The 14,372-nt window shown below is 38.9% G+C and overlaps 1 protein-coding gene across 3 annotated transcripts in view; it reads right to left on the bottom strand.

Annotated features, from left to right (window-relative positions):
• Window positions 1–305: 305 nt before the first annotated feature.
• Window positions 306–14,372, bottom strand: part of TPK1 (thiamin pyrophosphokinase 1) — a 350,900-nt gene continuing 336,833 nt past the window's right edge. For all 3 annotated transcript variants that reach the window (XM_033432268.2, XM_049714730.1, XM_049714731.1), the window contains one exon: window positions 306–1,473. In XM_033432268.2, coding sequence (XP_033288159.1) covers window positions 1,346–1,473 — 128 coding nt within the window. In that variant the 3' untranslated portion in view covers window positions 306–1,345. The remainder of the gene's footprint in view (window positions 1,474–14,372) is intronic.

Genomic DNA, 14,372 nt, shown 5'->3' with positions numbered 1-14,372 from the left:
CACAAGGTAAACAGGTGCTACCTATAATCCCTATTTTATAGATGGGGCAATGGGTCCAGAGAGATTAAGTGTAAACATGTGGCACGTGTGCTCTAGAAAGTAACTTCCATGGAGGTTAGAGAAAGTGTTGACAACAACACTGGGTTGCCTCCCCAAAATCAGAGGCGTGAACAACTATACCTATTAATCATCTTTTGAGCAAATTTTTCTTTTGTACAGAAACACTGATTAGGAAAGACTGGTCATTATAAACTACAGGTGAGAAAATGGATTGTTTTCTTAAAAACTGACCACAGGCACATGGATAACTAAATATTTTTATTTGACATCTGGATTCAATTTCACATATATTTGCATAAATTATGAATAATTATCTCTAATGATTGACTATGCACAACTGCATGCTAGTTCACCTGATCCCACTTTCACTCTCCACTTACAACGCAACCGTCACTGTTGTAGCACCAGAAAGAAGAGAGCTGCTGGTCCCTTTCCTTAGGGCAACACCTGCTTTGCGCTATGTAAAGCTGCTGGGCAGGTTCTACCTGTTTTAAATTTTAATAATCAGGCCAATCATTTTTAAATTTATTATGAAAAGATAATACCAGAAACCATTAAGGCCAGAATAAAATGCAGTTCTAGCATCCCAAGCTAGAAGGAATTATTTTTTCAGTGAAAGGGAATACATATAATACAGAAAGAGCTAATATTATTAGACAGAAGTAGCCTTTGGTGTTAAGCAATTAAGGATGAACAGGAGGAGGGTTATGTGCTGGACAGCACGGAGACTCAACAGAGCCTTCTCAGGTTCAAACCTAAAAACAGTTTTCTAGGGCTTCCCTGGTGACGCAGTGGTTGAGAGTCCGCCTGCCGATGCAGGGGACGCGGGTTCGTGCCCCGGTCCGGGAGGATCCCACATGCCGCGGAGTGGCTGGGCCCGTGAGCCATGGCCGCTGAGCCTGCGCTTCCGGAGCCTGTGCTCCGCAACGGGAGAGGCCACAACAGTGAGAGGCCCGCGTACCGCAAAAATAAAAGCCAACAATTTTCTAGGATACATGGAATGATTAATAACATAAGAATGATCAGTCCTGAATTTTAGAGTGGAATAATCCACATTAGTTTTCCAACTGAGTGTAATTTACTTTCTTAAGAAATAATGATTTCCCCCCGTCACTGTACAATTGAGATCTGTCATTCATAATGTTACCTGGATGATCTAAACATTAACATATTTAAAACTAGCAGGCTTCTCAGGGACAGGTTTAGATTCCTGCCAACCAAGGTGAACTGTTCTTGTGGAGCATGAAGTTGTTGGCAAATGAGGTCAGAGGCACAGCTGTGGAGGTCAGTCATGGGTGTTTTTGATGGCCATGGTCCAGAGGAGGGGATGGTCTGTTTCCACAGTCACAACACCAGATCCATCGTAGGTATTGGAAGTGCTGACCAGTGTTCCGAAACTAATCCTATGATTTGCTGTAAGAAAATAAGAAAACAAGTTTGGTGAGAGCCAAGCTCCCTCCAGTGGAGAATGGCTTTGTCAAGAGTTACCAAAAAGCAATTAAGCACACACTTTGATAGATGATCTGTAAAATGCGGGATAGGTTAACTTAATACCTGCCCTGCAAACAGACTGTACCTTTTTTTTCTCCTGTGCTTATACAGTTAGGCCCCCACCAGCCATCTGCTTCATACCGAGGAGTGTACGTATGTCAATCCCAATCTCTGGCGGGGAATGGGGAGTTAGTGTTTAATGGGGGCAGTGTTTCAGTTTAGGAGAAAAATTCAGTAGATGGATGAGGGTGAGAGTTGCACAACAGTATGAATGTACTTAGAGCCACTGAACTGTAGTTAAATATGGTTAAAACAGTATGTTTTATATTATGTGACTTTTACCATAATAAAAAATTTTTTTAAAAATGTGGGATAGGTGAAATGTATGATATGAGATTCTAAACCTGAAAGTTTCTATAGCTTGTTATAACCAGTCTTCCTGGAGTTGGTTATTGGTTATTTACCAGTTTGGGATATATGTCACTCTCAATACTAAATTTCATTAATTTTTTTTTTTTTTCTTTACCAGTTGTAAAACCAAAACCCATTTCTGTAATAGGTTACTTCCTTGCCTGGGTGCAATTTTAATTTTTCTTGATGATTCCGAATTACCTTTTTTTTTTTTTTTTTTGCGGTACGCGGGCCTCTCACTGTTGTGGCCTCTCCCGTAGTGGAGCACAGGCTTCAGACACACAGGCTCAGCGGCCATGGCTCACGGGCCCAGCCGCTCTGCGGCATGTGGGATCCTCCCGGATCGGGGCACGAACCCGTGTCCCCTGCATCGGCAGGCGGACTCTCAACCACTGCGCCACCAGGGAAGCCCCAGAATTAACATTTTTATATTTGACTAAGCTCTATAAAAATACAGTTTTAGTTTTAATTATAAATGATATGGGGCAGAAAGCTAATTACTTAAAAAAAAAAAAAGCATGGGATTTTGGTCATTTTTTCTCATAAAGAAAAGCCAAAGTGAACAAGGCTTGCTTTCTGTAAAATTAATCAGAACTGGGAGGTCAAAAAGCAGACTTCCAAATGTGTAATCTTGAGCAAGCCACTTAAACTCAGCATACAATGAGGGCACAAGATGAGATAATCCTTTAAATTACTTAATTATGAAAATAAAGGCTTTGGAGTTAAGGTATATTATTAGAATTTATATATTTATAAATTACAAATTTATAAATTACATAATTACATATAAATTATGTTTATATATATATATATATTTCCTATCAAGTTCGTTGAAGTTAATGCCTGGGCATCCATTGATAACCTCACTTCCCTTTACTTATAAAAGAGCAGTTCACGGTATCAACATGACTTGAAACCATGACTGTCCTACAAACATTCCTTGATAATCAGTACCGATTTCTTCGCTAAGAAATTAGAAAGAGAAAAGTAAACAAATGTTATGGAGAGAAATAAACAAATGTCAGAGTCAGAAAAGGCCCCTTTTCCTTCAAACAAAGTTCAACTATGAAGTTACACAGCTTTGGAGTAAATAATTCAATTATAATGGTCACTTCCCGCTAGAGGGAGCCTGTTATCTTTCTGAGGAAATCTTGAAAAGGCAATTTAAAAATTCAGAAGTAGTATTATAGGATAATATAACATCAGTAATTCACACAGTTTACTTATTAAAACTCAAACTATTTCTTTACTAATTACTAACGTGATTAGTAAACTGTCAACACGTTTACTAATGCAAACATGAAGTTATAAAGTAAAACTACAGGAATACAAGAGTGAACCTCGTGTGACTGTTGCCCTAACAGGTAACTCAGTGCAAGCAGCTCTTGCCTCTCAGTAATCTGGAGCTTTTCTGAGATGATGTTTCTGAATGATATTTATGATAAGCACATAAATTTACAAATCCAGACACTATTACATAGATAGTGAGTCTCTCAAGGAAAGAAGCCTTGCTGCTCTCCTGAAGGGTGACCGTGCCTGGAATCCGGGTGCACCAGATCCCTACTGACATCCATCCCAGGCCCAGGGTTCCCAACAGCCCTCTGAGGAAGGGCTGGGGAACAGTTTACACATTTCATACCATTTATTCAGAAGGGCAATTTAGGGTGCTTCAGTGGACCAGCTTTACAGTGGAAACCCCCCAGGGAAGCACCAGGTGCACACAGCCCACCTGAACGTGAAACAATGCGTTTAAGATTCTGGCAACTAATTAAGTTAAAATCCTGTTTTTTACCTGGGCTCAAAGGACATGAGTGCAAAATTATTTCTCTAGTTTGTAGTTGCATGTAAATTCCTTTCTGATTTTCTGAAGGTAGACTATGGATTTTGGATTATCCTAGGTAGACAACTATATTATATATATTGGCTTTTCTAAGACATTGTTGCATCCTAATTAATTCTTAAATGGGAAAAGAAGTGAAATAGCTTTATTAGGGTATGAGAAGGTACAGTTTTTACTTTGCATGAAATATATAAGGCCATTATTATCCAGGCTTATAAATCATGTTTTCTTTGTATTTTGTAATGTTAAAAGAACCAGTTATTAAACATTTCTTAGTTGGCTTTGGGCTGCTGTAACAAAATGCCATAGGCTGGGTTGCTTAAATAGCAGACATTATTGCTCACAGTTCAGGAGCTTGGGAAGTCCTAGATCACGGTGCCAACATGGTTGAGTTCTGGTAAGAACTGTCTTCTTGGCTGGTTTTCAGACAGCTGCCTTCTTGCTGTATCCTCATATGGTGGAGAGATCTCCTGCCTCTTCCTCTTTTTATAAGGGCACTAATCCATCATGAGGGTCCCACCCTCATGACCTAATCCAACCCTAATTATCTCCCAAAGGCCCCACCTCCAAATACCATCACATTGGGGGTTATGGCTTCAATATGTGAATTTGGGGGGACTCAAATACTCAGTCCATAACAATAGTTACAATTAATTAAAGGTTACAGTGAAATTGATTTGATTAGCTCCAACTTTATGGAAAGTAGAATAAAAATGATAGAAAAAAAATGAATAAACTGAAACACAAAATCATGAAATTCTATTGACTATGTCACTACAATTATTTTGGAGTATGTTTTCTCCAAAGAATCATGCTTTTGGACAAAACTTTCAAAAGTCTTCCTTAGAAGAAAATCTTTTTTTTTTTTTAAAGAAAATATTTGGAATTAATACTGAACTCCCCTCTCCCCAGATGTTTGAGGGTCAATCATGAAATAAAATACATAAGACTGAGAGATAACTTCCTGCAGATAGCCATACAACAATTACTTCCTTTTATTATTTTTTCTTCCAGTTTTATTGAGAGATAATTGACATATAATAACACTGTATAAACTTAAGGTGTATAGCAAAATGACTTGACATATGTATATATTGTGAAATGATTACCAAAATAAGTTTAGTTAACATCCATCACCTTATATAATTACATTTTTTTTTCCTTGTGAGAACTTTGGTGTCTACTCTCTTACCAACTTTCAAATATACAATACAGCCTTGGCAATACTTGCCATGTTGAACATTACACAGCCAGTACTTAAATTTATCTTAAAACTGGAAGTCGATATCTTTTGACCCCCTTCACCTCATTCTCTCCACCCTCTGCCTCTGGTAACCACAAATCTGATCCTTTTTGCTATAAATTTGAGTTTTTTAGCTACCACATATAAGTGAGATGGTACAGTACGTGTCTTTCTCTGTGTGACATTTCATTTAGCATAATGCCCTGAAGGTCCATTCATATTGTTGCAAATAGCAGGGTTTCCTGTTTATGGCTGAACAGTATTCCACTGTATATACACCACATCTTTATCTATTCATCTGTCAGTGGAAACTTAGGTTGTTTCCATGTCTTGGCTATTGTAAGTAATGCTGTAGTGAACAGGAACATGGGAGTGCAGTTATCTTTTTGACATAGTGATTTTGTTTCCTTTGGATATATACCCAGAAGTAGGATTGCTGGTAATATGGTAGTTTTATGTTTAATTTTTTTGAGAAACCTCCATACTGTTTTCCATAGTGGCTGTACCAATTTACATTCCCACCAACAGTGCACAAAGGTTCCCTTCTCTCCATATCCTCTCCAGAACTTGTTCTCTTGTCTTTTTGATGACAGCCAATCTAATAGGTATGAGGTCATAACTTATTGTGGTTTTGATTTGATTTCCCTGACTAGTGTTGTTATCTACCCTTTTCATGTACCTATTGGCCATCTGTATGTCTTCTTGGAAAAATGTCTATTCAGATCCTTTGGCCATTTTTAACTTATTTTTTTTTCTTTTGAGTTGTGTGAGTTCTTTATATATTTTGAATATTAACCCCTTCTCAGATATGATTTGCAAATATCTTATCCCATTGCTTAGGTTGTCTTTTCATTTTGCTATCGTTTCTTTTGCTGTGCAGAAGCTTTTTAGTTTGGTGTAGTCCTACTTGTTTATTTTTTATTTTGTTGCTTGTGCTTTAGTCTTTTGTGCTTTGGTCTTTTGCCAAGACCCATGTCAAGAAGCTTTATTCCTGTGTTTTCTTCCAGTTTTATGGTTTCAGGTCTTATGTTTAATTTCTTAATCCATTTTGAGTTAATTTTTGGGAGTGATGTAAAATAGGGATCTAGTTTTACTCTTTTACATGTGACTATCCAATTTCCCAGCACCATTTATTAAAAGGACTGTCTTTTCTCCATCAAGTATTCTTGGCTCTCTTTTCATGTTAGCTCACTGTATGTGTTGGTTCTCAATTTCTGGGTTCTCAATTCTGTCGTATTGGTTTATGTGTCTGTTTTTATGCCAGTACCGTAATGCTTTTATTATTATATCTTTATAATATAGTTTGAATTCAGGAAGTGTGATGCCTCCAGCTTTGTTGTTCTTTCTCAGGATTGCTTTGGCTGTTCAGGGTCTTTTGTAGTTTCATATGAATTTTAGGATTTCTCTTTCTTCTGTAAAAAGTGCCATTGGAATCTTGATGGGGATTGCAATGAATCTATAGGTGGCTTTGGGTGGTATAGATATTTTAACAATATTAATTCTTCCAATCCATGAGCATGGACTATCTTTCCATTTATTTTAATCTTCAATTTCTTTCATCAATGTATTATAGTTTTCAGTGTAGAGATCTTTCATCTCCTTGGTTAAATTTATTCCTAAGTATTTTATTGTTCTCGATGATATTGTAAATGAGATTATTTTTCAGATAACTCATTCTTAGTGTATAGAAATACTTTTGATTTTTGTATGTTGAATTCTGTATCTTGCAACTTTACTGAATTCATTGATCTAACAGTTTTTTTTTTTTTTTTTGGTTTAGTGTTTAGGCTTTTCTATACATAAAATCATGTCATCTACAAACAGAGATAATTTTGGGTCTTCCTTTTCAATTTGGAAGGCTTTTCTTTTTTTTTGTTGCCTGCTTTCTCTGGCTTGGACTTCCAGTGCCATGTTGAATACAAGTGGTGAGAGTGGACATCCTTGTCCTGTTGGAAAAGTCTTCAGTCTTTCACCATTGAGTATGATGTTAGCTGTGGGCTTGATATATATGGCCTTACTTTACTGTATTGAGGTGCATTCCTTTTCTATAGCTAGTTTGTTGAGAGTTTTTATCATGAATAGATGTTAAATTATGTCATATGCTTTTTCTGCATCTATTGAGATGATCATATGATTTTTATCTTTCATTCTATTAATGTAATATATCACATTTATTGATTTGCATATATTGAACCATCCTTGCATCCCAGGGATGAATCCTACTTGGTCATGGTGTGTGATCCTTTTAATGTGCTGCTGAATTAGGTTTGCTGTTTTGTTGAGAATTTTTGCATCTATATTCATCAGGGATATTGGCCTGTGGTTTTCTTTTCTTGTAATGTCCTATTTGGCTTTGATATCAGGGTAATATTAGCCTTGTAAAATGAGTTTGGAAGTGTTCTCTCCTCTTCAGTATTTCTGGATATTTTGAGAAGGACTGCTGTTAATTCTTCATTAAATGTTTGGTAAAATTTACCAGTGAAGACATCTGGTCCTGGACTTTTTTTGGGAGATTTTTGATTAACAATTCAATACCCTACTAGTAATTGGTCTGTTCAGATTTTCTAGTTCTTCCTAATTCAGTCATGATAGGTTCTAGGTTTCTAGTAATTTATCCACTTTTTCTATGTGTTGGTGTATAGTTGGTCACTGAAGACTCTTATGAACCTTTGTATTTCTGTATTATCAGTTGTAATGTCCCCTCTTTCATTTAAAATTTTGTTAATTTGGGATCTCTCTCTTCCCCTTGGTTAGTCTCAATAAAGATTTGTCTGTTTTGTTTACCTTTTCAAAGAGCCAGCCCTTAGTTTTATTCAGTTTTCTCTATTTCTTTCCTGGTCTCTATTTATTTATGCTCTAAACTTTATTTCCTTTTTTGGCCAACTTTGGGCTTAGTTTGTTCTTCATCTTCTAGATCCTTGAGGTGTAAAAGTTTGGTTGTTTATTTGAGATCTTTCTATTTCTTGAGGTATGCATTTATAGATATGAACTTCCCTCTGAGACCTGCTTTTGCTGCATCCCATAAGTTTGTATGTTTTGTTCCCATTTTCATTTGTCTCAAGATACTTTTAAATTTCTCATTTAATTTCATCTTAGATCGATCTACTGGTTGTTCAGGATAGTACTGTTTAATTTCCATGTATTCATGAGTTATCCAGGTATGATTTTAGTCTTGGTTAATTTGCTAAGACTTGTTTTGTGGCCTAATGCATGATCTATGCTAGAAAATGTTCTGTGTGCATTTGAGAAGAATGTGTATCCTGCTGTTGTCAGACAAAGTATTCTGTATATGTCTGTTACAACTTAGTCAGCTGTGTTGTTCAAATCCATTGTTTCCTTATTGATTTTGTCTGAATGATCTATTGGTTATTGAATGTGGGGTATTAAAGTCCCCAACTATTTGTTGTTGTTTATTTGTTTATTTCTCCTTATAATTCTGTTAATGTTTGCTTTATATAGTTAGGTGCTCTGATGTTGGGTGGGTGCATAAATATTTACAATTGGTGTATCTTTTTGATGGATTGACCCCTTTATTGTTATATAGTGATGTTCTTTCTCTTTCTGTCATTTTTAGCTTAATGTCTATTTTGTCTGATATGAGTATAGCTACCTTTGTTTCTTCTTCGTTATCATTTGCTTGAAATATCTTTCTCCATCCTTTCAGTCTCAGTCTGTGTCTTTGAAGCTAAAGTGAGTCTCCTGTAGGCAGTGTATTGTTTGATATTGTTTTTAAGTCATTCGTCCAATTTTGTATCTTTGATTGGAGAATTTTATCCATTATGCTTAAAGTAATTATTGATGGATAAGGATTTACTATTGCCATTTTCTTACTTGTTTTGCTGACTGTTTTGTAGCTCTGTTGTTCCTTGCTTCTTATTCTGCTGTCTTCTTTTGTGTTGATGACTTTTTTTGTATTGGTATACTTTCACTTGATCCTGATCTTTTCTGTAATAGGTTTTTCCTCTGTGGTTACCATGAGCCTTATATAAACTATCTTATATTTATAATATCCTATTTTAAGCTGACGACAACTTAACTTCAATAGCATCTCTAAAATTACAATTTACTTCTCCCCCATCACGTTACAATTTACATATTTTTTATATTATGTATACAGTAACAGACTATTGAAGTTATGGGTTTTTCTTAATACATTTTAAAACTTTTAAACTAGAGTTGTAAGAGAATTATGCACCACTATTACCATATTAAATAACTTTGATTATTTACCAATACCAGGAAGTCTTATACCTGTGTTCATCTGATTTTATCATGTAAATTAGCATCACTTTATTTCGCTTGAAGAACTCCGTTTAGCATTTCTTGTAAGGCAGGCCTAGTGGTGATAAACTCAATCAGCTTTCATTTGTTCAGGCACTTATTTATCTCCCCTTCATTTCTGAAGGACAGGTTTGCCAGGTATAGTATTATTGTTGACAGTTTTTTTTTTTTTTTTTTTGCGGTACGTGGGCCTCTCACTGCCGCGGCCCCTCCCGTTGCGGAGCACAGGCTCCGGACGCGCAGGCTCAGCGGCCATGGCTCACGGGCCCAGCCGCTCCACGGCATGTGGGATCTTCCTGGACCGGGGCATGAACCCATGTCCCCTGCATTGGCAGGCGGACTCTCAACCACTGCGCCACCAGGGAAGCCAGACAGATTTTTTTCTTTCAATATTTTGAATATATTACCCATTCTCTCCTGGCCTGAAATTCTCTGTCTTTGACTTTTGGAACTATTGGGTTTAATCTGTTTGGGGTCCTTTGGGCCTCATGGATTTGTATGTCCATTTCTTTTCTCATTTTCAGCCGTTATTTGCTTTATATACACTTTCTGTCCCCTTCTCTTTCTCCTTCTGGGGTACCCATAATGCAGATGCTGTTTCTTCTGATGGCGTCCTATAAGTTCCATAGGCTTTCTTCACTCTTTTTCATTCTTTTTTTTCTTTTGTTCCTCTGACTGGATAAATTCAAATACCCTGTCCCTGATTCTTTCTCTGTCACTGATTCTGTCTTCTGCATGGTCAGTTCTGATTTTGAAGCTCTCTATTGAACTTTACAGTTCAGTCATTGTATTCTTTAGCTCTAGGACTTCTGTTTGGTTTATTTTTGATGGTTTCTATTTTTTTTTCTTCATCTCGTTTTGTTCATGCAATTTTTTCCCCCGAATTTTGTTATCTGTCTTGTAGTTCACTAAACTTCTTTTAAGAAGATTATCCTGAATTCATTGAAGTTCATAGATTTCCATTTCTTTAGTGTCAATTATTGGCATTTTATTAGTTTCCATTGGTGGTGTTGTTTACCTGATTTTTCCTGATCCTTGATTTCTTACATTGGTATCTGCACATCTGAGTAAACAGTCTCTTCTTCTAGACTTTACAGGTATGCCTTGGCAGAGACAGTCCTTCACCAGTCAGCTCAGCTTGGGGTTCTGGACATGTGAGCTGACAGACTCCTTGGGCAGGGGGAGCCTGCTATTAGGGTCTTCTTTGTGGGCAAGGCCACTGCCTGAGCTCTGAGGTTGTGGGGTATGTGTTGTGGCTGAAAACAGTTGGATAGGACTGCTGGCTTGGTTCTTTGCCCAAGTGAGGCTGTTGGATGGGGCTCTGTAGTTGCCTGGGTTCTCTGGTCAGGTTTCCTGGATGGTCAGACTCGGTACTGTATTTAGCAGTAGTTGGGGCTATGATGTAGCTTCCCTGCTTGACCAGGGCAGCAGAATGGACCCCATGGCCAGCACAGCCCATGGTTTAAGGACCCAGATCAGGCAGGATTGTGTGCCAAATTCTCTGGCCACGCAGAGTTGCTGGTTTTGCAGTGCAGATGGTGAGAACCACTGGTTGTGCTCTCTGCTCAGGTATCACTGTAAGTGGGGCTGTAGGATGGGCTATGCCAGCGGTCCCCAACCTTTTTGGCACTGGGGACCGGTTTTGTGGAAGACAATTTTTCCATGGACCGGGGCGGGAGGTGGGGGGATGGTTCAGGCGGTAATGCAAGGGGGAGCGAAGGGGAGCAGCAGATGAAGCTTTACTCGCTAGCCTGCTGCTCACCACTTGCTGTGCGGCCCAGTTCCTAATAGGCCGCAGACCGATACTGGTCTGCGGCCCAGGGGCTGGGGACCCCTGGGCTACACAGTTTCCCATGTGCCTGGTTAGGTTTCCTGGTTGGGCATGCTGAAAGCTGTATTTAACAGTGGGTAGGGCTATGAATTAGTTTCCCTGCCTGGGTGGAGCCACCAGACAGGCTCTAAGGCTGACACGTCTCTTATTTGGGGGCCAAATTAGGCAGAATCATGCACCAAGTTCCCTGGCCTGACAGGCCACCATCCTGGCTCTGCATATGGGCAGGGCCGCTGGCCAGGCTCTCCGTTCAAGTGCTGCTGTAACTGTGGTTGCAGGATGAGCTACACAGACTCCCAGGAGCTCTGGTTAGGCTCCTGCTCGGTAGGGCTGGAGGCGGTATGCAGCAGTGGGTGGGGCTATGAATTAGCTTTCCTGTCCAGATGGAGTGGCAGAACAGGCTCCATGGCTGGCAAGGGCTCACGGTCTGGAGTCCTGAATCAGGCAGATCTGCGCCCTGCCAAGTTCCCTGGTCAGAACGGACCACGATCTTGGCCCTGCAGATGAGTAGAGCTGCTGGTTGGGACTTCTACTTGGGCACCACTGGGAGGAGGAACAGGGCCACAGTCCGAGCACTCGTTGCTATAAATCCCTTCCCCCTTCTCTGTCACAGTCATGTCCCCAAGTCCCCTTAGATGCCCATAAGGCAAGACCTGAGAAGGCATCCTGAGAAATGACCCACGATGCTGGAGGAGGCGGGTGTCCACCTGGACTTTCTTTTCCCCCGGAGGAACTGCAGGCCTGGGGAGCCAGCCTGGGGGAGGAGTGATGTGGTCAGGTGCAGCTGCTCCTCTTAACTTTTCTAATGTGGTCCTACCTCATTCTCTGTGATACAGGGGGTGCCTTCAGCCTCACCCTTGTATTCTAGGATTTTCACAGTGGTGTCTTGTCTATAGATAGTTATAGTTGGTCTTCTTGTGAAGGGGACTGAGGTTGGGAATGACCTATGTTTCCATCTTGATGATGTCACTCCTTCATTTCTACTCCAGAGGACTCATCCAAAACTTTGGCTAGCTGAACATTTACTTTCAATTCAACATTTAGAACCTATCTAGATTCAGAATTTTTCCATTTTTATTTGCAGAGAGTACAGCAGAGCTAAACATAGTTGTTCTGAGACAACCAGTCACTCAGATCAAGGCCTGTTTTTAACTATAGACAAACATAAAGTGATAGCCATGTGTAAAACTATAAGCAATCTGTGATAAACATAACCTGAAATTGCTTGCTCTGTTTGAATATAAAAGTTGTGTCTTATCTATTTGTTCAAAGACATGATCATCAGTTGTTTTAAGGACAGTTGTAGTCTAATGATAGAATATTGGCTGGTGAGGATGGGTTAAGTTCCTCTTCCAATGAAATTTAACGTGAATTACATTAGGGAACACAGAGGCATAGTCTGACTCTGAGCTTTTCATATTTTAGAGAAACAGAACTTAAAAATATGAAAAACATGAAAACTGGTTTTATAATTTTCATCCATTATTTCAGACTCTGAGCTTTTCATATTTTAGAGAAACAGAACTTAAAAATATGAAAAATATGAAAACTGGTTTTATAATTTTCATCCATTATTTCAAAGTATTTTCTTTCCCAAAGGAAAGGTTGAGAATTAGGCACTTAATATTCTGTTGTTTTCAGTGATATCCTATAGCTTTTCTCCAAAGCTGGAAAGACTGAAGACTGCAAAGCAGAGGCTGGCAAATTGGTAGAATTCAAGTATTCAGCTCTTTTCCTGTCCGTTGGAGGGGGGTAGGGCCATTTGTCCTGGCTTCCTACCTTACCTCTGCAAGCTGGTTTAGTGGGCTGTGCTCTTTTGAACTGGTTGACAGAGTGTAAAGGAGTACTTTGGAACCTTCTGATGCTCTCAAGCATTGGAAAGCAAGAGCAGGAAGCATTTGTTCCCTCTGCACCTGTGTGATTGCTCTGCCCAAGTGTTTTTTACAGAGGAGGCATCTTGCTGTCAAAAACTATGAACCCTGTCATGATGAGGTTAATAAGTCAGACCTAGGTTCAAACCTTGGCTTTACCACTGTCTAGCTCTATATGAACTCAGTTATTTAACCTTCTGACTTCAGTTTCCTCATATGCAAAATGTGGATAATAATGTCTGCTTCACAGAGAAGTTGTATGGATTATATAGTCAAAATTCTAACACACAGTAAGTATTCAAGGAATTTCCATCCCTTTTGCTTTCTTCTGTTATTTTGTCAATAAAGTAGATCAGATTTTCCTCTCCTACCTTAAGAGTCTTTTAAAATGAAAAAAGAGAGATGTCATGATTTGAACAATAAGCAAATGCCTTAATTCAAGTGACTAGTTTATAGCCAGCTGAGAGACAGAATGAGATGAACTTTGCCAGGCTAGGTTATGTGTGATGCTTAAAATCATTTCAGGTGTCATCTGCATACATGTACAAACTCATTTGTCTGACAGATATTTATGAAGGTTATACCCTGTGCTGGCATTAAGGATACAAACATGAGTGTGTCTGCTTTCAAGGACTTCACATTTTAGTAAAGGTGAAGACGTATATACAGTCCAATTCAGTGGACAGGATGGAAGCAGGAGGCAGGAGCTAATGAGGATGGAGCCGGAATGGCTGTATATTCTAGTGGAATGGGGAGGAATCCCCCAGAGGCCTGGCTTCCCAAGAATCTGTGGATTGACACTGGTTATCTGATAAAAATAAATTATTTAAAAGGTAATGCAAATGTATCTAAAAATCAGCAAAACTGAGAGAGTAAAAGAGAAGGGAGTGAACAAACTTTGTCTGGGAGATGCTACTCAAAGAGGTGGTATTTGGGATGGAGTAATTCTCATTCATTCAAGACATTATCTGAGCACTTACAGTGTTCAAGGCACAGCAGGCTTTTATCTGTAGTTTACAGATGAGGAAAATGAAGCTCAGAGAGGTTAAATCCACAGGCTATGATGATCATAAAAGTTGTTAGACACATGTTACTATGGGAGGTTAAAGCACTACTTTGAAGAGCTCTAAAACGAGAATTGATGCTGGTCTGTTTCCCTGAAGTATAGAACTGTCAACAGCCTGACAGAGTAGGGTAAGTGGATGACTTAGTGAGACCGATAAAACCACTCTAAGACTTAAGGTAGTACTGTTTCTACCACACAGATACATGGTTAATAAACCTATTATGATGAATCCCAAGGTTCCCTACCATCCTGGAATATTAGGTTAAGTTCTAGGAGTT

This window comes from Orcinus orca, chromosome 9 (genome assembly GCF_937001465.1).
Source record: "Orcinus orca chromosome 9, mOrcOrc1.1, whole genome shotgun sequence".
Taxonomy (NCBI): Eukaryota; Metazoa; Chordata; class Mammalia; order Artiodactyla; family Delphinidae; genus Orcinus; species Orcinus orca.
Note: the sequence above shows the minus strand (reverse complement) of the source record. Positions and strands in the feature narration are given on the sequence as shown.